Genomic DNA, 23159 nt, shown 5'->3' on the forward strand with positions numbered 1-23159 from the left:
CTGCCCGCAGGGAGGGGCGGCCGCGGCCCGCCCTCACCTGCAGGGAGGGGGCGGAAAGCGGGGAGCGGCGGCGCGCCCCACGCTGGCGGGGAGGGGAACAGCTCGCTCCCCCCACCGCGCCGCGGCCGGCGGCAGTGCCGGCGGGGGAACGGGGGCTGCCGGCGGCCGCGCTCCCGGGCGGGGCGGGGCCGTGCCGTGCCGCCACGCTATTAATAGCCGGGGCCGCGGCGGGCGGCGGGTAGAGCCGCGGGCAGCATGCAGGGCAACGGGCAGCATGCGGCGGGGAGGAAGGGCCGTGAGGACCACCTCGGCGGGATAGGGGCGGCCGACGGCGGGCTGCAGGCTGCGGCCGTGCCTATGCTGCCGGCCATGGAGGTGGCCGAGGAGCCGGAGAAAGCTCCAGACGGCAAGAGCAAGGACCCCAACACCTACAAAGTGCTCTCCCTGGTAAGGGCCGGGACGCCGCGGGGGCCGGCGGCGGCTGGGGGGCGGGCGGCCTTCCCCGGGGCTCGCCTCGCCGGCGGGTGCGTGAGGAAGCTGTGCGGCGGAGGGCAGGTGTTTCGCCCCGCGGGGCCGGGGACGGAGAAGCCTCTCCCTAGCCCCTCGGGGATGGGAGAGGAGCCTGTGGCGGGGCCTTCAGAGCCTCCCGGGGGGGGTCTGTCCCGCCGGTCTGGAGCGGCGTCGGGAGAGGGAAACCGACCTCGGCACCAGCGGCTCCGCGGGATGCCCGGGGCAGCGGTGCTGCGGGACGGCTCCCTCCTTCCCGCCCCGGGAGTTAGCTTCGGGCAGGAGCGTGGCGCTGGCGCGGACGTTGTTGTTCATAGGCAGCAACCTGCCTGAAAGGGGGATTCGTAATTTTTCGGTTGATTTATTTTAATCTTTTGACAGTGCTTAGGGTTGAATAGTCTCGATTCTTTTGTAGTGTCAATGGCTGTCCTACCTTCCATCATGTGGTGTTAGCTGTTTGGTGTAGGGGACACACCAGGGAAGACATATTTTCCTGTTTTAACCTGGTTTCGGCTGGAAAAGCTAAAAAGAGTTCCAGAGTTGGAAGGATGGAGGAAGTATAAAAACTTGCTTTTCACTGAATTTGAAGTACTGTGGATTGAAAGTTTGTCTCCAAGTGCTGCTTGGAGCTGCTTTCAGCCCTGGTTCGGAGGCCCCGGTGGCCAAAGCCATTGTTAGCAGGTAGGTCGCTTTCCAGTTTTAGCCACGCTGCTGTATTATAATTATCCTCCCTGTAGAGACGTGAAAATATGACCTTCCAGACTGCCTGGAGTGATCGTTATGAGGCTAAAATCATTATCAAGGTGAAAGAACTGTGACATTCTTGGAAGGAAGCTTCAGTGGAACTGCAACAGACTTTATTACGTCTGTGTGTATATATACCAATAAGTTAGTCCTCTTTCAGTGCATTAAAGCATAAGGATCAAGATGCTTTTCCAAATTTACCTATAGCTTTGTCATCTGGTACTGTTTCAAATGGACTGTCCACCGTATCATAGCAACTACATGTTGGTTGTACTTTCTGATATAATGGGTGGTAAGTTGCATTTCCAAGTTTGTCAGAACATTATAAGAAAAATATCAGAATTCATGTACGGGTCTATGGTAGTTTCCATGGAGAAGTTCTTTTGGCAACTATTCCAATGAAAAGTCCCCTTAAATAAAGGTAGCGGTTTGTAGCTTGTTTTATTACTTTGTTGTCTTCTGGGGAGGTTAGGTTGTGCCATAACAGCCATTGCAGTTGGATGGTGAAAACAGCTCAGCTTTTTTCAGGCTTAGAAATAGGTAGTAATAGTGGAAAAGAATCATATACTATTCAAAACCTAATGTTGTTGCTCTGAGCTTTTTAGGCTCTAATACAACAAAATTATTAGACATACATAGCCACTAAAAGACGAGTTGAGCACAAGTTAGTGTTTGCAGGTACTTACTGTTCTGAATTAAGTCCTTATTTTCCAAACCATAACTGTTCCCTGAGAATTGGCAAAACATTCATCCTGTGCTGACTAAAGTGTCAGAGTGAAAGATACGTCATCTATACAGAAATAATTTAAAACTGCTAAATATAAATGACCATGTGGTATTGTTTTCAGCTATTGCAGACACTGACATAATTTAGAATATTCAGAGAGAACTTGAAAAACTTTCTGAATACTGCATGTGATATTGAATTGGGTAAAATAAGAATATATTTAACCTAAACATCATGTTAGAAAGTGGAAAACCGGAGTTGGAAATGCGAGTTCATTCTTTCTCACAAGCCAATGTATTTATAAAGCATTGATGATACCATCCCGATGTAGGAAAGAAGTGAGTAGACTTATCTGCTTGGTGTTTTGGGTTGGGCAATGTGAAATTATAAAAGTGACTAGACATAGGTAAACTCCCTTTGCCTGCGTTTACCCTAGTTGTATGCACCGTTGCTTCCTTTATTTGGGTAGATAAACTTGCCTGAAACCAGATTTTTTTTATGTTGAATTTTTTGTAAAAACTGATGAGTGCATTTCTGGTGATTAGAGAACACTTGAATTACTTTTTCATTTTTCTGGAAAGCACAGGCTTGCTTGCTTTCCCCTCTTCCTATCTGTGTGCCTGCCACCTGTAGATGTCTGTACAATTTGCGAACGCAACCTCGATGTTCCCAGCTTCCGTCCATGAGCCAACCTTACCCAATTACAGAGGAACTGCAAAGTTCCCATGTACAGAAGGTTGTACCGTGCGGACTCTACCCATGGGTTTTGTTGGTTGCTCCAGAAGCCTCTGTGTTACATGGCACTACTTAGTTGTTAACTGAATGTACGTTGGTTGAGGGAGGATGTAGGAAGATAAGGAAGATAAGGATACCTCTACTTCTAGCAGTGCTTGTTGTGGCAGGCATAATTTTAAGTTCAGCTGTAGGTTTTCATACCATGCAGGTTGGTCTTCCGTTGCTGCTGCCCAGGGAGGATTCCGCAAATGGTGGGACAGGCCCACAGGGATCTGCTAACCCATGGTGCTTCCTTAAGGCAACGGAGTGAAAACATCCAGCTTTGAGTAACTGTGAGAGGTGGTGACCCTTTTATCCATTTATGTAATGTCTGCGCACACCTTTTCATTTAGTGTCTTGCCAATTTTCTGAGCTTGTGCCTTCGTCCCTCAAAGCCCAATGAGCTGTCTGCCTGTAGTCTCTCCAGGCTCACCCACTGCCGCTGTGTGACTGAGCAGCATGCTGCTGCCCAAGAGCAGTGTAACTCTTGCTTAGGTTTGAGGTTTTCTATTCTAGCTTGCCAGTGACTCTCAGGCATTGCATTTTGTTCTGATTCACTCATTCCATTAAAATAAAATTTTCCATGCATTTGTAACAGCTGAAACACCGAGGGGGGAAAAAGGAACAAAATAGATAATGTTTCTTTTTGACAGTTTCAGGCTTTCTTTGTCAGAACTGAAAAACTCATTTAAACTGACACTTTTGTTAGAAAATTGCTTGGTTTTGCAACTTGAGAATTCCCGATTAGAAACAAATTATCAAAAAATTCCAGGTAAGGTCCAGACTGAGACATTGAAAGTGTGTTTGTCTCCTCTAAAGAGTAACTCAAGCATTTCAGAGTGCATAAAGATAATAAATTGTGAGGTTTAAAAAATGCTGTGGAAATACACTTAAAAATATTTTTAAGTCTGGGATTATTTTGTCCTTGTACTTTTTTTCATTAAGGCAGTCCAGTCTTTTTTTTTAAGACTAGTATTTTATGTGTGTGCCAAACACTAAACAGTCTTCTGAAATTTTCTTTTATTCATTTGCCTTCTGCAATTCACTGAGAGGGTAGCTAGAACTTGAATAATACCTGTGAATTAAAACAGTTTCACTTAACAAATTAAGACTGTAACTCTTGGCACGTACTCCCAGAAAGCTGCTCTGTGTTTTACAGCTGGTTGCAGATGCACTGAGAAGCAATTCAGGGTATGTGGTTGCACTCCTGTAGGTTTGGTTACTTTTTCTTTTGGATGGTTAGTGGACTCTTTATCAGCCTGAGGCTCAGACTAAGGCAGTGGGTGGGACAAGGCCTTGTAATCATCTGTGAACTGAAGCCGGTGAAGGATACCGTGATAAAGATGGCATCCTTGGGAGCCTCTGCACTGATCTCGGTTGTCTTTTTATCTAGCAGTGGAAGTTAAGTGTGCTGGGCTGTATCCAGGGACTGGTAAACCAAGAGAAGTTTCTTCTTTCCCTATGCTCAGCACTTGTTAGATCCCACCTGCAATACTGCGTCCAGGCTGGGGCCCTCCAGTACAGGAAAGATCAATTCAACTGGGCTCGTTCAGCCTGGGGAAGAGATGGCTTGGGTGAGAAACGCCTAACAGCAGCCTACCCATACCTCCGAGGACGTCATCAAGAAGATGGAACCAGGCTCTATACTGATGTGCACAGTGGGAGAATGAGACAATGGCCATACATTGAAATGAGAGGTTCTTACTGGATATAGGTGAGGGGAAATCACTGTGAGGATAATTAAGTGTTGGAACAGGTTGCACAGAGAGATTGTGCTGTTTCCACCCTTGGACATTTTCAAGACTCAACAGCATAAAGCCAGGTCCGAATTCAGTTTTGACCCAAGTTTGGGCAGGAGATTGGACTAAAACCTCTTGAGGTCCCTTCTAGCCTTATGATTCTATAAATCTGTCTCCAGTTGTCCATTGGTCTCTATAAGTTTGGCATGTAAGATCTGAATCACAAACCCCCATAAATCATAAATAAGTGAGACACTCTCCCTTGGGCCGAGACTATCTCTTGTCAATTAATATCTGCCATTGCTGCAGAGAGTCTAACTATAGAAGAGAGATCTGTTGGCTATCAAGATATTTTATATTTGAGTCCTGAAAGTTTTTTTGCCACTTCCTTCCAAAATAACCCATAGCTGCTGACTTTCTGCTCATACAGGGAAAGATGTGTGTGCTGTGTCAGGATTTTGGAGATAGCTGTAGGTTTGTTTGGTCTTTGGTTTGTTTTTTCTTATCCCACAGAGGTGAAGGTGTGGAAATGACCTTTTCTTATGTAGGTGTCTGGAAGATTGCATGCCTGTTTGGTTGTTTTGATGCTGATGGCTTTCCTCTTAAATATGTTTGAGGATGCCCAAACTTTTGTATAGGTTAGTACTTCTTTGGAATAATGCATTTCTGAATTCTTTCTCCAGAAAAGATGTAAAATACCTATTTAATTATTTTATTTAATATACTTGTCAACTTAATCTTACTTTCTCTTCTACATCTGCTGTTGGAGAAGGAAAGATGGGGAGCAGTTAGTGAGAGAGCAGGTGGGAAATGAGTTGGACTTGTCGAAGTAGTGTGTTGGCCCAGACCCTTCAAAAGCTTGTTCTGCTCTCGGATTTGGGCTCCTGAGAGGGGTGTGATAACTGGATGAACTCCTCTGTCTTCTGCCATTGCTGCTGTGTTGCTGCAATGTGGTCTTGATTCCCTGGGGAAGGATTGCATAGAAAGCTGTTCCCAAACTCACGGATTTTCCCTTTGTGCTCATCATACAGGCTCGGGTATTAACGTAACTCATGTGAGGAGAGGAAAGACAATGGTGGGAAAGTGTTCGTACCCAAACCTCATGACTTGGAACACGGTTATTGACTTCAGCCAACTTTGGCATGGGTATTTTCATGGGTAACAGTCAGTTCTTAGGCACTGGATTGAAGGACACTGTACTTTGTGCCTGAGTTCAGGAGATCTGGGTGCCACGTTCAGTCTTTCCTCTAACCTCTTTTGGCTCTCAGCAAATCATTCCATTTCAGCCTCTCTTGCACTGTTTTGCTCTATGTGCCTCGCCTTCTTTTTTCCTTTTTCAGTAAGGAAAAAGTAGTCCTTGCTGAAATTACTTGCTCCTGTGAGTGCTGGATTGAGCTTAGATGGGACTTCTGTGTTCCAAGAAACTCCACACAGCTTAATTTATTAAAGTGGCTGACTGTTAGGCGATTTAATTTTTTTAGCATCAAACATTCTTTGGTGAAATATGAAGTAAAAAATGAAAATGGCAGTATGGCCATAGTTTAAATAGACTTTGAAGCGCTTCTGGTTCAGAAATATTAAAGCAGTTCTTGGCCAATCTTCAATATTTTAATATTTTGTAGGAAACTCTAATCCAATGTTTGGAAACAAGGGTGTGTTACAGTAAGTGTCTTGCCTGTCTTCCATCAACATTACAGCTCTCCAGCTGCAATGGTGGTTTGTTTTGAATTCTGAAGACACAGTAAAAACTGGTGTTTGACAAAAGATTTTTTTTTTAAATTGCATTTGCTGTTGATATTGCTTAAATGCATCTAATTACAATACAATTGTAACTATAAATACATACAATAAATACATTGTTACCCAATTTAATCCATCAAAAGAAAATTTGGGTTTTGGTGAAATTTAAGATCACTTTAACTTTTAATGTTTTTCTTCAGTCAAGTCATTTTTTTCAAGGAAGACTTTGCAAATAATTCTCATTATACACAGGGAGCTGTAAACCCACAATTTCTTTACGCTTCTTCAAGTGAGTACCTTCATGCTGGGTATTGAAGACAAAAATCGTAATCTTGCTCTCACACAGTAAAAAGCTAAGAAATACTTAGCCATTTTAACTCTGAAGGGTTTCCAGGGTTGACTTCTGTTCTTGCTTTACTTGCACTTTACTTCGTAGAGTTAGTCAGCATATTCTATCCTAGATGACAGAAGCTGGTATGAAATAAAAAAAAAATATTATCCAAAGAAACACTTGCAGGAATTGAGGCTTTCTCTATACTTTAAAAAAAAAAAAAAATTCTACTTATATAAAAATCTTCACCAAGGGAGAGTAGGGACCGCCTTTGTTTATAATTGTTCTCAGAACTCATTTTAAATTTTATTGCCGAACTAGGTTGACTTTGGGTGTGGCTGTGCCACAGTCAAAGGTGTGATTGTGACTTTGCTAAGCATACTTCAGCTAACTTTAAGCTGGGTAGTTTAGGTATTGCTTTCAGCATAGGCAAAAGAGCATAGGGTGTAGGTCAGGCTGCAAGATACTCTCTTATGTAGCTGAGCTGGAGGATTTAAGCCATCTGGGAGGTTTCAGTCACCCCTCAGAGTGCAGTGTGTGAATGCTTCTGGCTTCCTGGACTCCAGCTGGAGTGCAAAGCTTGGTACAGGCTGAAGCACACCCAGCTGTGTGACTTGTGTGCTTCTGTCAACGCTGCTCGCTGGTTGCTTGCCTGAAAACATCCATGTTGTGCCTAGGAATTTGAGTGTAGACTGTCTGCTGATGGATTAGGCTGTAGTGTGCTAGGATCAGCCATTTGATCCATTCAGGCAAAGTAAATGAGTGACAGGGGCTGCAACTGGTGTCATATGTGCACAGACAGTGCCTGTTGCGGGGGTAGATCTCTGGATGGTATTCTTAGACAGTTGTTTAACCTTAAACAAGACCTGAACCACATTCAGGAGACAGAGCAATAGGAACATGCTGGTTTGAACATCCCAAGGATATTCAAAATTCTCAAGAGCTGTTGTAACTAGCCTGAAGGAGAAAGGGAAGGTGAGGGAGCAGGGGAAAGTGTCCTCCCCTCTCTCCCCACAGATTGGTTCCCCAAGGAGAAAAGGTAGAGTGTAATTATTAATAGTTTCCGAAAGGTGGCTCCCGAGGTACGGAGATGATGGTAATGCCAAGTACAAATACCACATTAGTCTCACGACCAAAAATTCTATATCATAAACCCGAAGTGTTACACAGCGCAGCAAAATGATATCCTTGATCGAGCTCCCAGAGGTGGCAGTCAGCACAACAGGGAACATATACGGCAAGTACGGGGTTACATAACACAACTCTGAGAGCAAGCACGGCAGCTCTGAGAGCAAATTAATCAACGTTGTGACCAGCGACTATTAAACCAATATGATGAATGCTTATAACAAGTTTGCCTTAACACGCTCTGGTCGGATCTGTTGTTATCTCAACCCTTCGAGCCCTGCATTGGGCACCAGAAGGACTTTTGTGGTTTAACCTGGCAGGCAGCTAAACACCACACAGCCGTTCGCTCACTCCCCCACAATGGGATGGGGGAGAGAATTGGGGGGGAAAAAAAGTAAAATTTGTAGGTTGAGATAAAGACAGTTTAATAGCACAGAAAAGGAAGGGAAAATAATAATAATGATAAAAGAAGATACAAAACAAGTGATGCACAATGCAATTGCTCACCACCCGCCGACCGACGCCCAGCCAGTTCCCGAGCAGTGATTGCTGCCCCCCGGCCAACACCCCCGGGTTTATATACTGAGCATGACATCATATGGTATGGAACATCCCTCTGGCCAGTTTGGGTCAGCTGTCCTGGCTGTGCCCCCTCCCAGCTTCTCGCTGGCAGGGCATGGGAAGCTGAAAAGTCCTTGACTAGTGTAAGCACAGCTTAGCCACAACTAAAACATCAGTGTTTTATCACGTTATTCTCAACCTAAATCCAAAACATAGCACTACTCCAGCTATTAGGAAGAAAATTAACTCTATCCTAGCTGAAACCAGGACAACGCCTTAGGGTTTTCATTACCTCTTTTTAATTTTGCAGTGATAGTCTTTGTCAACCTGTCAGGCACTAGATGTAGGCAGGTCATGATGAAAGAGAAGGTAAACCTGTATCCAGATGTGACAACAAGGCAGACATGGACAGTGGCCTTACTGACAAGGGACGGTCTTGCCATACCTGAGCAAGGTGAGCAAAGCAGGTTTGGGGATGCTAACCAGATTCAGACAATAGTCTAGACTGCCAGAGGAGTATACAGTGATGAGGCAAGTCCAAAGTCAGGGAAGGAAGCCAAGCCTGTGAGTTTGAGTCAGGGTCTGGATTGATAGGGTACTTGACCAGGATGGGCATGACTGCAGTGTGGCTGTAACACAGCTCAGGCAGGGGCCAGAGGCAAGAGGTGGCTATATGCAGCTGCCAAAACAAGGTGGGGCAGACTCTGCAGAGGCATTTTCCAGCTTTTTGTTGATGAGCTGTCTTAAGGCTGGTTGAAGTTTCCCAAACAGTGCTCTCAACAGCTGAAACAGTATCAGAGAACTGGTCCCAAGCACAGGCAGCCAAACTCCTGGGAGGGGGGAGCGTGCTCTTGGTCTGAACACCACCTCCATGTAGTTCTGCAAGGCTCTCAGATACTAAAATAATAAGGAACACATTAATAGTTTAAATTGATAGACTTTCTGCAGAGACAACTATTAACTTTAACTCAGAACAACTTAGTTACTGTGCTAAAACTGTTAGATTTCAGGCTATGTCAAAGATATAAAAGTTATGCAAGGCTTCCTTCCAACTTGCTCTTCGAAATTTTTCCGTGGCATTCTTTCGCTAACATCAGTAAAATTACACAAGGAGTGAATTGTTCTGGTTTGACTTGCCATGGAAGCTATGTTTCTGCTGCTGTCAGCTGAAAGGAGGAGTAGAGCAAATTAAAGGCTTTGAAAACTTTAAAGGTTTGAAAAGTTTCTCACCTTGGAGCCGGTGTTAGAAATTAATATATTGGCAAACATCACTGTGACCATACATGATGGGCAGTGGGTAAATACTTGTCTTAAAGAATGTTCTGTCTGACAGAATTTGGCAATATGCTGCATCTCAGTAGTATCCTGTTTGAATGAAACAGTAGTATATATGATTTTCAGAGAAGCTATTTTATAATGATCAATATTGGAATGGTATTTTGAAAATAGGATAGGAAATATAACAAAACAACGTAAAAAAATTACTTTCTGCACTGAAAAGCAAAAAATACTTTCCTTTTCTACACAGGTATTGCCCAGGTCAGCTGTATAAAAAGTTTCCTTTAAGGGTACTTATAAGACATCAGTGGATTTTATTGTAAATGGAATGTGGTGGAGGGCAAAGGAAAGTACAAGTAAGGAATTTTGGCAAATAGGCTATTGTTTAACTGTTCAACTCTGAATAAGTTGGCTAAGGAGAAAAGGGAAGTAATGAGAAAAGGTGAAATATTGGCATTACTGGAGAAACTCAAGTGAGCAAGAACCTTGTCCTTCTGTTGTGTGATGGCATATAGGCAAATCAACCTATATAAATGCCTTTTAATGTGTGGTAGTATTTGGGCACAAGTTTGTGTTAAAGGTTTTTTGTTTGTTTATTGTTCATAGAATAGCAAAAAGTATAATGTTGTTATAGCTGCTTACACAAAAGTCAATAATCAAACCCAGCCATTTATCTTCCATTGTGCTTTTTACCTCTGGCATGATCAAGTGGGCCAGTTCTTGAGTCCTCTTCTGGCTGAAATACGATGTTTCCATGTTGTGAAGCATCAAAATTTGAAAGTCTGCCTTTTGTTTTTTGAGGGGCTATATTCAAAGGGTGCAGAGGTAAATAATGGTCTCTTTGTCAGCCCTGTCCTCTGTTTTGGGAAAATGGCCAAAGGAGTCAGGACTAAAGGTGTGCCTGTGATCGATACCAGTGTGCTTAGTGAAGACCCACAGTGAATAGCTTTGAAACCTTGTTTGTCCTGTCTTCTTCCTGTACCCCTCGGTGGATCTGCAATTTTTGACACTCCTTACATTCTTACAGTGTTTTATAGGATTTCTTCACTTGCTCTTTAAGGTCGCTGTGTCTTCCTGCTCAGCCTAATGTTGCTGTCATGGTGGCAGTAGCAACAGCATCTGCTGTGGAAAAACGGAGGTGCATATGGGTTTGCTTGGTATATTCGGTAGTATTGTCAGTACCCGATAGAAGCAGACCCCTTTTTACACTGTTCTTGTTACAACTCACATGACAGTGCTATAAATTGGAACAGCTTTAGCTTTATTCTTGAAAAGGGGTTTTTTGGAATAGGAAGAGCCATGAAGATGGCTCAAGGCCATATTTTCTTCTCCAGTTTTGCTTTATTCATGGGTCAAGTGCAGCTTGTTCGGACAACAGTTTTGAGTTGGCATAATACTGACAGTTTCTTTTCCTTCTATGTAACCATGCATCCATATGCAGTTGCCGCTGAAGCAGATGGCATGTGGTGGTCTTTGTTCTGTGTTCATAGTCTGCTGTGCTAAATAAGAGACTTGTGTTTGAAAGTACAATATTTACTTTTTTTCTCTGATAAATCAAGACCAGTTTTCAGACCTGTTTGTCTTTAGGTTTTTACAAAAACCTACCTGCTGATTAAATAGCAGAGTCAGCTGATATCTCTTTTCTGGGAATTTAACCAGAAGTTGTATTTCCTCTTCTTTTTGGCTAGCATATAGTTGCACTTTAGTTTATCTCTAAATTTTCCCATGGTATAAAATGCATTGAAAAACAAAACAGCCAGGGGTGAAATGTATGTGCTTTGATAACAGCTCATGTGTTAAGGCCTAGACAGTTGGACAAGCAACAAATAAGAAAAATATTTTAGATCCTAGCTGACGGATGCTAACTCTGTTCTATCTTTTTGTCTCTTTCTTGTTAAAAACCAGATGCTTGAATAGTTTTGGAAGGTGTTTAGAGAGCTATAGTATGATAATGTCTTCTGCTGATAATTCCCTGCTGAATGAACAGTTATCACTCTTTGGTAAGCTCCGTAAAGGCTTTTTATAATACCTTACAGTGGCTCGAGCTACCTTTAAAACATTCTTGTCCTTTGAATGACCTTAGGTTGCAATAGTATGTAATAAGTCTTGAGAACATTCAATAGAAACAGTGCAAGTAGATGTTCTGCATGCTAGTTTGAGAAGAAAAACAATAATGCTTACACGTTTTTAGAGTAAATCTTCCTTTTTGTGTAAGCTCCAGCTTTCCCATCCCCTTCAGGATTATTCAGTCACTTTCAGTGTTTCAGGACAACCAGGACCTGAGAGCCTCAGTGGCTCTCCTCCTCCTCATGGGCTCTAGGTGTGGAATGTGGATCAACAGAAACAAGTCTTTGAAGAGCATAAAAGTATTTACAAATGTGGAAAGAAGAGGTGAGTGGTGCAAGAAGGAGGTGGTGCACTTGTTTCAGTGCTGATTTTTTTTTTTAGGTGATTTATTTAGCTATGTAGCTGTGCTGGTGTGCGTGAAGTATCCACCTCCTTTCAGTTTAGTAAACTTTATTAAGTATCCCCTGCTTTTGAATAAAACTGAGCTGTTGGAGGGTTATGCCTGTTTAAAAATAACTTTTATAAGCGTGAGTAAGTGTTCCACTGCCCCTGGCAAGTGTAGATAAGGTTTTTTTTCTCTGTACAGTATGCTTTCTGCATTTTTAACAATGCCCTTTTAAAGACAGAAGGTGACTCTGTTCTGAGTTGAAAATCATTATTTATTACTGTGTTCTTTACTTCTGCAGATTAAATTCTTTCTCAAAGATATTTCAGTGTTAAGGTCCAGGTCATTAGTCATCTATTCTAGGTGCACAAAACAGTGAAAATATAGTATGCCCTTCATGGATCCCAGTGGTTTTGGAAAATTCCGAGAGTTTTTGTAATACTGGCATTACAGACCCAGTCTAGATGTTCTCCCTTCATGGGTAGACATGACACAACTGTGAGAGTCAATCATGGAGATTAGAATGGAAAACCACTACTTTGCATTGCTTCTTTGTTAATTGCGTAGTTCTTAATGGATGTGCCTTAAACCTTGGAGTGACAAGTTTTGTTGGCCATGGAACACCAGGGATGAAAAAAGGAAGATGGCAAGCAACTGAGTACATGGTAGGCAAGGAGTGAGGAAGATCAACACAGAAAGAAACTTAATTCAGAATGATTATTCCTTAAAAGAAATATCAATGCATTCTTTGCCAAAGAAAGCGTAGGACAGAAGAGTAGAAGGGGAGCAGGGGAGATGGACGGAGCTACGGAAGAGTGAAGAGAAAGGGGACAGTAGCCTTGACTGTGTAAAGGAAGAGTAAAATACGGTAGCAGAGGAAAGGTGACAGTAGCTAAGGCTGGTGAGAGATTTCTCTGTATGTCACTGAGACCTGTGCAGTTGACCAATCTCTTTGGGATGCGGTGTCTGCAGCCTGTGCGCTTGCTGGCTCTGTGGCCCTTCCACCAGCTCCCCGAAATCACTGCTGAGAAATTCTCTTCAGCTGCAGTTCTAGAGATGAGTGACAGAAATGATTCTGCTCTCTAACCGTGTTATCATATTCCCATCTGCCAGCTCAAAATAAAAGGCTTTTGAAATGTTTTTGGGATTGCAGTTTTCCAGACACTCAACCACCTATTCTCAACCACTATAATGTTTACAAAGTAAAGCTTTTATTGCTTCCTCCCACATAAAGGAAGCAGTGATGGGACAGAGATTCATCCCTAGATGACAATGTTTTTTGATTCCAAAACAAACTTTCTAAAAAATATTTTTAAACCAAAGAAGGACACTTTCTTCTCTGCAGTTGTTACTGTGTTGGTTTAAAAAACTTTTCTCAGATATTATATTAAAACAAAATCTGACGTTTTGTCCTAGCAATCTCTCAAGTTACAGACCATAAAAAGTTCATGTGCTACTTTTGTGTATGACAGGCCGGGTTCTTTAATTTGCCTTCCTACTAAATGTTGGATTCCCATATTCTTTCTTAATTGCACCTTTTTCTCAATTCTTGCTTTCTCTTTTGAGGGGAAGAATGTCGGGGGGGGGGGGGGGAGAGAGAGAACAGGTAAGATTTTTTTTGCCTTTTTTAAAAAAAGAGAGACTAAACCTTGAAGGCAGGCTTTAGGTTGACAGTGTGGTAGTAGCTAGAGATTTGAGTCTGGTGCTTGCAGCAGGATGCTGCAGGGTTCTAATGAGGTTCTTGATAGTAAACCTTAAACTACATGTGCAGCTACTTGTCTTTATATAGATTAAAAAAAATATAGATTAAAAAATATATAAACTTTACACAGCAGACTGCAGCATCCCTGAGCTACCTGTATACAAAATAGTTCAGGTAATATTAGTAACCTACCTGCTGTGGCGAGGTCCTGTATAACAAGAAGCAAAGTAAATTAATCCACATTTGGGCTGCAGCAGTAAGATGACTTTCTGTACCTGGGTGACCTTTAAAGCTAGCTTGAATATTCCTCATCGTCTGCAGAGCTGATAATGTTAAAGGCTTTCCACTGACAATACGTCAACTACTAGTGTAGCACCTCTTGCTCTGCCTAGTCAGGACTACTGCTGCTGTTGGCCAGTATTAGTTGCTCCACATTGTTCCAGCAGAACATTCGTGCCATTTGCGTGGATGATATCCACGTGACTGAAGTCATTCAGGCTCAAGATAAAACTTTGATTTAAAGCCTTAGACACTAAGCTGCAATTACATGGTATAGCCCACTAGATTAGAGTTGGCTGCCCCGGAACATTGTCAAATGCTTTACCTCTAAGTTTACCATTTTTATGAAGCTTCATTATCAAACGTTGAAGAAAGAAAGAAAGGAGGAAAAAAAAAAGGGGGGGGGGGGAGGGAGGGAAGCTTTAGTATTTTGCAGTAAAATATTTTTAAGAGTAAAATTTAAGCTAGTGGGACTAATGTTAAGAAAGGAAAGGCTTGAATGTAATGAGTCAATAGAAGTTCCCAGATCTTCATTTATTATAGATGGACATAGTATACCAGGTAAGGACCTGGACCATATTTTCCCTTGTGTGTATATAAGAAATTTGAGAGCAGAACTGATTTGTAGTAGAGACACAGAGAGCGCTTGTGGTATGCTGTAGTTTGTGACACGATGAGGTTTCAAGAGTACTGCCTGCAGGAAACACAAGTTGCACTATTACATCAAGTAGCATTACCATTTTGTAGTATTTCCTACCCAAAAGAACATTCATATGCCTCAGTGAACATAATCCTTTCATGTTTTTGCTTGCTGGAATTAATTATGTTCATGGAAGTGTAAAACTGAAAATCTGGAATACAATACAAAACTGTGATTTTTTTTGTAACATTTGGTGCCAAAATCTCAGGGAATGTTTGTGAGGATTTACCAATTTTAGTTGGGAAGTATTATAACGCTACCACTTTGCAGTGGATTTTATTTAGATTTTATTTTTACATTAACTTGGTGTCACAATTAAATTCCTCATTTTTAAAAATGCATTACCTACCCTGAAGCTCCATAAGGGAATATTAATAATCCATTTAGTGGCACTGCAATGTGTTTTCGTTTCAAGGATGCCTTAGGTGGCATAAGTCCCATAGGTCATGCAGCTATTTGAAGATACAGGAATAAAGCTCTTGCAGATAGAGTAGATGTGGGTTTTGTTTCTTTTAAAGTGTGTTTGTGGTTACGCATCAGAGGACATTCTACTCTTTGATCTTAGTAGCAGGGCCTGGTGGGAGTAGAGAAGCAATATATCGTCACCCTGAAATAAGATGTTCTCAGGTTGGCTTTTTAAAAACAAATGAATCAATTTGTAATTTCCAAATAATAATACGTAAGTTAAAGGGACAATAACAGGTTTTGCTCTCTCCACTGATTTTGCTGGGCTTTGACATCTTGCATCTGGCATACTACCTACCTAGTTGTGCACGTGCTCTTATCTAGGTGATATTTCATACGGAAGCTTTCAAAGGTCCGGAACAGTTTACATGAAAGATAAAATACTGTTGATACTGACTTAACAGAAAATGTTGCACATGTTAGTATGCTGTTTTTTAAAAAAAAAAAAAGCAAGTGCAGAGCTCTGCAGTTGTGTTCATTCTCGACAGTTGGGTTAATGGAGACTTGCACCTTTCTATCAGTTGTAGTGTATCTGGGTGCATTGATAACACCAGATTTTTTTTTTTCCTCATTCTTTTATTATTTTCCTTCTTTCCCTGTCAATTCAAAGATAGATTTGAACTCAAAGTACTTATTTCTCTGCTAGGCTTTGTGTTGAATAATCTAAGATCCCAGACTTGCCTGGTTCAGAATTCTAGGCCAAAGTTTCATCAGGTCCAGTCTATAATTCCCTTTTTTCATGAATGCTATATATGTAATATTTTTGATACTGATTAATGTGGTTTATGATAATTTGCACTTCACAAATCCAGAGTAATAGCTGAATTTCAATGCTACACATTCCAGCAATTGCTTTCTTACTGTCTTTATTAACTGCTTAGTGAAGAAAATTGTATAATGAACTGTATATTTGTTAAAAACAACACATAGTTTTTACTTACTCAAGTGTTCACAGTCTTTAAAGAAATAAGCTTGAGAAATAATTAGGTGTATTTTAAAATGGGATGAGTGTTTGCCACATCACAACATGATTCAGGCATCATGCTCAAAAGACTGACTCAGCAGCTTTTGCTGATGGGGGAGGAGGAAAAAAGGGAGTGACTGTGTAGGCATGTACGTAAATTTACTGAAGTATTGCTTGAAAGCAATGACCGGAAAGGTGACATGTACATTCTCTCCTACCCATACCTCCCCAAATACTTCTGAATAAGAAAGTCTGCATTATTAAAGTGCTTTCTCTTTCAGGACTTTTGGCAAACTACCTTATTACATTCTACACTTGAGTAGAATAGCGGTCATAAGTGCATTGTTGGCTTTCCTGGATTCTTTAATTACTGTATATGCAATGATAATATAGACACTTTTCCTAAAGAGTTTCAACCAAATCCAATACTTAATGAGGTTAAAAGGAATCTTTCCCTGTGTTTCAGTAGGCATTAGATCTTGCCCTAAAATGCTGGGCAAAGACAATATGGTGCTTATTTGATAACTTTAATATGTTCAGAATCCAAAATAAACATGGCCATAGTTTCTGGTCAGTGTAAGACACTGTGGTTGGTCTAATGTGACATCCCACAGTTGCTTACCATGGTATGGATCAACATCCAGTATGAACTAGATACTAGGAAGTGGGAAAAGATTCTTCCTGCCTAAGAAAATTATAGCTATCACTTAAGGGCCATACCTTCTGTTTGTAGTCTGTGGTCAATGGCAAAACTTCACTTCACCTTCTTAGAACAACCTAGGAGGAAGGAAGAAGTGGAGCAAAGAATGTTTTCTATAAAATTAAGATATTTATTGTGACACATATCAATGTTTTACTCGTAAGAAAGAAATATATCATAATGTCTACATTAAATAACTTGATAAGAAATGAAATACACAGGCCCAGTCTTGATGATATTCATGTTCACGCACCAGTAACTAATTGCAAACAAAATAACTACTTCTGTGAGTAAAAACTGCTTGTGAAAGCAGTGAAATCAGCCTCCTAATCTGCATGTTTATCAATTTCAGTACAATTCTATAGCATTATAGAGAAAATGAGGGCTTTCAAAACCGCTCAGTGGTTATTTAAGATTACTTTCTTTTCCTTCCTGTCCCACAGGTACTCTGTGTCTGCATGTTAACGACAATCCTAGGATGTATCTTTGGCCTGAAGCCTAGCTGTTCAAAAGATGGTAACTAATATGCCTTTTATTTAGCAATATTTCTAAGCAATTACTTTTTTTTTTCCTTTTTGTAAATGAATTTTGATGTTTTCGGAATGCTACCTTTTCTTGCTGCAGGAAGAGAATTGGATGCATTGCCTGAAATAGTTTCAGTTAAAGGGGAATGAAAATACCGGGAAATAAAACCTTAGGTGTACTCAGTACTTGCGTGTACTCACTTGAGAGGTAAACTGATCCTGGCACTCAGTGTCTGGTCTGGCAGCTTCCATGTATCCTAACTGGCACTGTGGTGATGTCACATGGCTGGCTTTTCTCAGTTCACTATAAAAAAAAAAACAAAAAACAAAAAAATAAAACCCCAACAATTTCTATTTCATGTTGTCCTGGAACATTTGTTTTTCATCTTTTCCAGTCAATTATGGGGGGGAAAAAAAAAGTTATTTTTTTTACTGGTTAGAATTGTAGTCTGAAAATATTCCTTGTGGAATTCCTCTGGCTGTTTTCTGTCCTGAAAAATATGTGGTTTTTTCAATGGTGAAGTTTCTTCAGGTAGAAGGTTACGAAAGATATTTTAAGAAATCAAACTTCACTTTGGGAACAACTATCTAGAATAATTTCAAAGTTGATCTGTTTAACAAACAGTCCTGCAACAATTTTTAACTAGAATTTAGATTATTAATTTCCTACTGGAACCTGTTTAGGTTTTTTCTCATTTTATTACAGTTTTGCCATATTGGCTCATTATTATCTCATTTTCCTAATATCACATACCTCAAGATTTTTGAGAAGAGGAGCCAAATGAATGAAGGATTCACCTCATTCCCTTCTGGTGATTGCACGGGATGAAAGAGACTGACCAGCTACTTAAGTGTTGTTAATGCTTCACGTCACCAGTTTCTTTTTTTTCCCAGGCAACCCCAGTCTAGTGGAAGAATGCTATGCCTTTTTTTTTTACATTAAAACTGAACAAAAATTAAGCCAGTGAGCACTACACTCAAGTTCCTATCTCCTGTGTCTGGTTTGGAACAGCCCTTCCTGTGTCTTGAGATAGTACCTTAACCATGGTACAGCGGGATGCAGAACTGGGGCTTCTTCAGCTCCTCTGATTTGTATGAAGACAGTCATTCAAACAGAGCATGAGCATGGGAGAGTTGCAAGCATAGCCAATGCAGTCTAGATTCTAATTAATGTTTAATTATTTATAGAAAGTGGAACACTGTCAGATGCGAAAATTAAGATCCGTGTTCTCTGCAAAAAAGTTTCACTGTTTAGGGCACCCTTATTGAAAACCTAGGTTCAGATTTCCTCTGATAGAGATCTTCCATATTCTGAATGACTGTACTTGTGTCTTCTGGTGATACGGAAGAGCAGGGACAGTCACAACTAGAATTGTAGTCTTTTTGTTTCACTTGTTTCTGCCACTAATGAAACACCATGTTCCTGCTAAAATGGAACAGAACCCTTTGTTCAATATGATGAAAAAATATTTTTGCTCAATAAGAGAAAATAAACATTTAGTTGGATCAAGACTTTCCTTTTCCTTTGGCTGTCACTGTTTTTGCAGCCATCCTGTAAGTTGTGGAATGACCGGCTGTGTCATTCCACATGCTGACCTTTTAATTTCTTTTGCATGTTGACTGATTTGGGCTCAGCCACTGACATCTAACACTATCCAATATTACAGTGAAAACCTGCAAAGGTCGTTGCTTTGAAAGGACCTTTGGAAGCTGCCGTTGTGATAGAGATTGTGCCAAGCTTGGAAACTGCTGCTTAGATTACCAGGAAACATGTATACAACCAGGTAAGGATGGAAAAAAGCTGTGGGGGCAAACTCTCCAATTCTGTGACGCGGGACAGCTCTGCGTATGTGAACACTGTTGTGGTCAGGTGGCCGTAACCCCTGACTTCTTTCAGATGCGCTGCGAGTGCAAGAGATGGGCTGCTCAACAGCAGGGTGGTTCTGCTGCCAGTGGTCTCCCCCTCTTTGTGTCCCCTCCGTTGCAACCATGGGTGGAGTTGCAGTGGTGATGGCGGTACTGGGGACTCCTGTGGAAACATCAGGGCTCTGGTGCAGCTGTTGTTTTACACAAACAAAGCTTGTACTTCACCCAGCTGGACTGCATAGGAGCTGACACAGCCAGTAGGCTGGCTTTCCCATAGCTCCTGTGGGGAGAGAGGCTGCGAGGGACTGTGCTGCCGCCCTCCCCCTTGGAAAGAGGAGGAACAACTGCAACTTGAGGTCTCAGCCAGCCTTTTGTTCTCTGTCCGGGAGTGAGAGAACAGTGATGTGCATTGTCCTTAGCATCAGGACAGCTCCCACGTTCTCAGGCAAGCCAGGAATAGGAGTGCATTATGCATAATGTATCTTTCTGTCATTGCCCACGTGAAAGAGGGGAAGGACAGAGCAGCTGTGTGAAAGCTGCCGTCTCTCCCTACTCAGGCCTCCTGCCCTGTTACTCCCCAGCTTAAGTGTGAAGCAAGGGTCACGTGCTGGCCTTTGGGACAAGGCAGGATGACAAAACGGATTGCACTGGTGGAGAATGATTGCGAAGTGAGAAGCAGTTCTCATGATTTGCCAGAAAGCAAAGGTTGGTCAGGCAAAGGTGTGAAAAGTACCACAGAGAAATTTTACAGGGAAGGATGTTAGTGCAGGTAGTACTAAGGACAGAACCGTTTTCTCTAACTTAGTTTTGCCTTAATGCTTCATATGCAGCATTCTTTTCAGTTAACTGTTTTTCTTCTTGCTCCTTTTTATGTGTATTTGTAAAATTTATCAAAGTCTCACCCCAAAATGAAAAATTCCAATGCTGACTTTTAAAACCAAATGATTAAACTGAGCTCAGATCCCTGCTTCAGCTGACTATTATTGAAAGGTCCTCGAAATTGCATAAAGCTTTTTGCTTATAGAACAGTTGCATGGGATTTACTCTCTGCTTTTTTTTCATTACACCACTCTCCCTCAGTTTAAAGCATTCTTTAAAAGCAAACTGAAGAGTCTGTCTTAGCACTAAGAATGGGAATTCATTGCTTGGTGGTGGTTTTTTTTTTTTAAATTAATTAGCCTTAACATCAGTGGAGAATCAAATTCTAATTTCCAAATATTATCAGGTAACTAGAACCATAATAGATTCTTCTCTCTCTCACAGAAGTGAAGATCTACTGACACTGGTGGAGTTACTGAAGTTCAGTATTCCTGAAAGTGAGATTAACCTCCTGGGAATACTTTTAGGGATTTCTAATTGCTAGTCATGTATGAAGATCGGGTACTGACTCTCCTCTACTCAAACATGTAGATTTGGCTTCTGTGTCTCTGTTAAGACCTTCACTTAGGTATTCACTCAGTTGGTAAATTCATTCATGTTAATCCTCACTCACCGACTGCAAAGGATCTACTTGTGTTTACAACTGATAACAAAATTATCATCTTCAAATGATATAATGTGTTGGAATATTCCATTCAGAATAAATCAGTATGATTCAGGAAAAAAAAACCTACTAAAACCAGCAATGAAGCTGAAGTCAGTAGGTCCTCCTGTGAGCTTATGTATATAGTCTCAAATAGTGGCAGAGTTATGCCTATGCCTAAGAGGTGCTGAAAGAAGCTGGAGTGCTTGATGGTGACTGGTAAAATCTATTGCGACTTCACTGTAAGTCAGAATAAGTTGCTGCTGCTCAGTGTTTTCTAGGCATTCCAAACTCGGACTCAAGTTTGGGGTTTTTCAGGGGGAGTTGTTTGGGAGCTTCTTTATAGTATGCGTCTACCAGATTAAACACACATAAATTACCATATTTAAGGAGGTCTGTAAAAAGGATTCTTTCTGTTGACCTCTTCTGAACTGTTTTTCAGTGAGTACGCATTTAAGACAGAACTTAACACTCAGTTTAGTAATTCTCCACTTACAGTGGTATTAATCACTGTGCGGTCCTTCTCTCTTGTCTGTTTTTTAGCCCATATATGGATCTGCAATAAATTCAGGTGTGGAGAGAAGAGGCGACCAGAATATCATTGTTCCTGTTCAGATGATTGTGTGGAAAATAAAGATTGCTGTGTCAATTACCATGCTGTCTGTAAAGGTAAACATCCTGAACAAATTCCTACACTCTCTTATATGTACCCATATTTGTATGAAAGGAGCAAGGAGCAAGGACATAATATAATTTTAAAAGCATCCAATAAAATGAAAAAACTTGCATTTATCAATAAGAATGTACTGTCTTAAAAAATAAATTGCACTCATTTGTTTTAAGGAGAGGCAAGCTGGGTTGAAGAAGAGTGTGAGGACATTACTGAACCTCAGTGTCCAAAAGGGTGAGGATATTGTATATTTGCATAGCTCTGCTCTTTGCTTACGTTTCATTCTTGAGATTTATTTTTCCTACTGTGCCTTCCTTGGACCTGCTTGCCCTTTTTATCCACAGTAAGAGCAGCTGCCAGACAGAGAAGGATACCTGTTCAGCCAGCATTTGGTAGCGCTTACGAACAGATCAGGTTGTTCTATCCTAGCAGCCCTCATATCCCAGCACTTGCTTGACTTGCAAGATATGCCTATTCCTGAACCCTGCTCTCTCTCAGATGTGTGCGCTCTGGGCAGCTCTGCCTTGTGCCAGCCTCATTATTGTCCTACATGTGCTCCAATACCTGCTGTCCCGAATATTTTGGGACCCACCCAGCAGTCTCAGACTCCTAAGACTGCCTCTCTCCCAGGTCACTTATAAAGACCTTTCCACTTACTTGCCTGTTCTAGCCCCAGAGCTGCAAAATGTGGGCAGATCACTATCCCAATTTCACCAGCAGCGGGACAGCGTTATTTGCAAGCTCTCTGAGCTACTTTCTTTAAAAGGTGTAAAATGCTACGGGATCTTTGTATTCTCTGGCTCAGCTCTGCATTGGGCCCGCTCCTGCAAGTTATGTGTACACTGTGAGAAATGACTCATCTAGTTTATGGCATCAGCACTCGGGCTCAAATAGTACAGCAAAGTTCCCAGCCAGGAAAAAAGTCTGCATTTCTTGTAATGTTTTTGCTGTGGGATCTTCAAATTAACTTTAAAGCTAAAGTTGACTGCAAACTATGATTGCATGTATAAATTATTAATAGAAGTGACTTAAACATTCTTGATTGAAAAGTGTTCCACTGGAAAATAGTTTGTTGAATGAGTTGAGTTCAGTTATGTTCTTGTCTGAAAAGTGTCAAAAAAATCAAAAGTATTTTCATTTTTATGATTTTGAAATTATGGTGTGCTGGGGATATTTTTAGTAAAGTAAAAACATTTCATTTTGTTTTTATGTCATTACTTTTTTTTACTTATGTTAAGATATTTAAATCGTGCTATATTTATTCATTGGAGTTATAATGTTGTCAAACAATATATTTCCTTTTGGAATATTTTTATACCAAACGAGCACTTTTCATTCTGATTCAGAGCAATAACAAACACTGACACTTCAGAACCTTCTTCAAGACAGAAACTGGAGCTTCTGTCCAGCTTGGAGTCCAAGTCCCTGATAAGCTCCCATGTAGGAGGGTGGTCGCCAGGCGGTTCTGGAAGCTGTTGTCATTAACTCCTGTTCTAAGGTCAAGGGCTGTTCAGGACTGTGTGCTGGGAACTGACTCTAGGATGCCCATTTCCCTAAGGCAAGACTAGGGAGCGTTACCCCCAAGGGGTGGATAAACAAACAAGAGCCTTGTGCACGTCCGCAGTCAAAGTTAATGGCGTAAATGCTGTAGGGCAACTCCTGTTGGCTAACTTATTTTTAGGGTTTTGGGGTTTTTTTTCTGTTCATCGCATGAAAGGAATGCGTAGTTACTCTATTAAAATTGTTTTAATCCTGGCAAAACCAGAAATGTTGCAATAAAACCCAG

General features: G+C 41.3%; 1 protein-coding gene across 1 annotated transcript in view; it reads left to right on the forward strand.

Moving 5' to 3' along the window:
* The first annotated feature begins 255 nt into the window (after window positions 1–255).
* The window catches only part of ENPP1 (ectonucleotide pyrophosphatase/phosphodiesterase 1), a 62435-nt gene continuing 39531 nt past the window's right edge, over window positions 256–23159 (forward strand). Inside the window, exons 1-5 of the mRNA XM_076333620.1 lie at window positions 256–447; window positions 17235–17307; window positions 18983–19099; window positions 21247–21372; window positions 21547–21607. Of these exons, the coding sequence (XP_076189735.1) occupies window positions 256–447; window positions 17235–17307; window positions 18983–19099; window positions 21247–21372; window positions 21547–21607 (569 nt within the window). The remainder of the gene's footprint in view (window positions 448–17234; window positions 17308–18982; window positions 19100–21246; window positions 21373–21546; window positions 21608–23159) is intronic.

The sequence above is a fragment of the Aptenodytes patagonicus genome, chromosome 3 (genome assembly GCF_965638725.1).
Source record: "Aptenodytes patagonicus chromosome 3, bAptPat1.pri.cur, whole genome shotgun sequence".
NCBI lineage: Eukaryota > Metazoa > Chordata > Aves > Sphenisciformes > Spheniscidae > Aptenodytes > Aptenodytes patagonicus.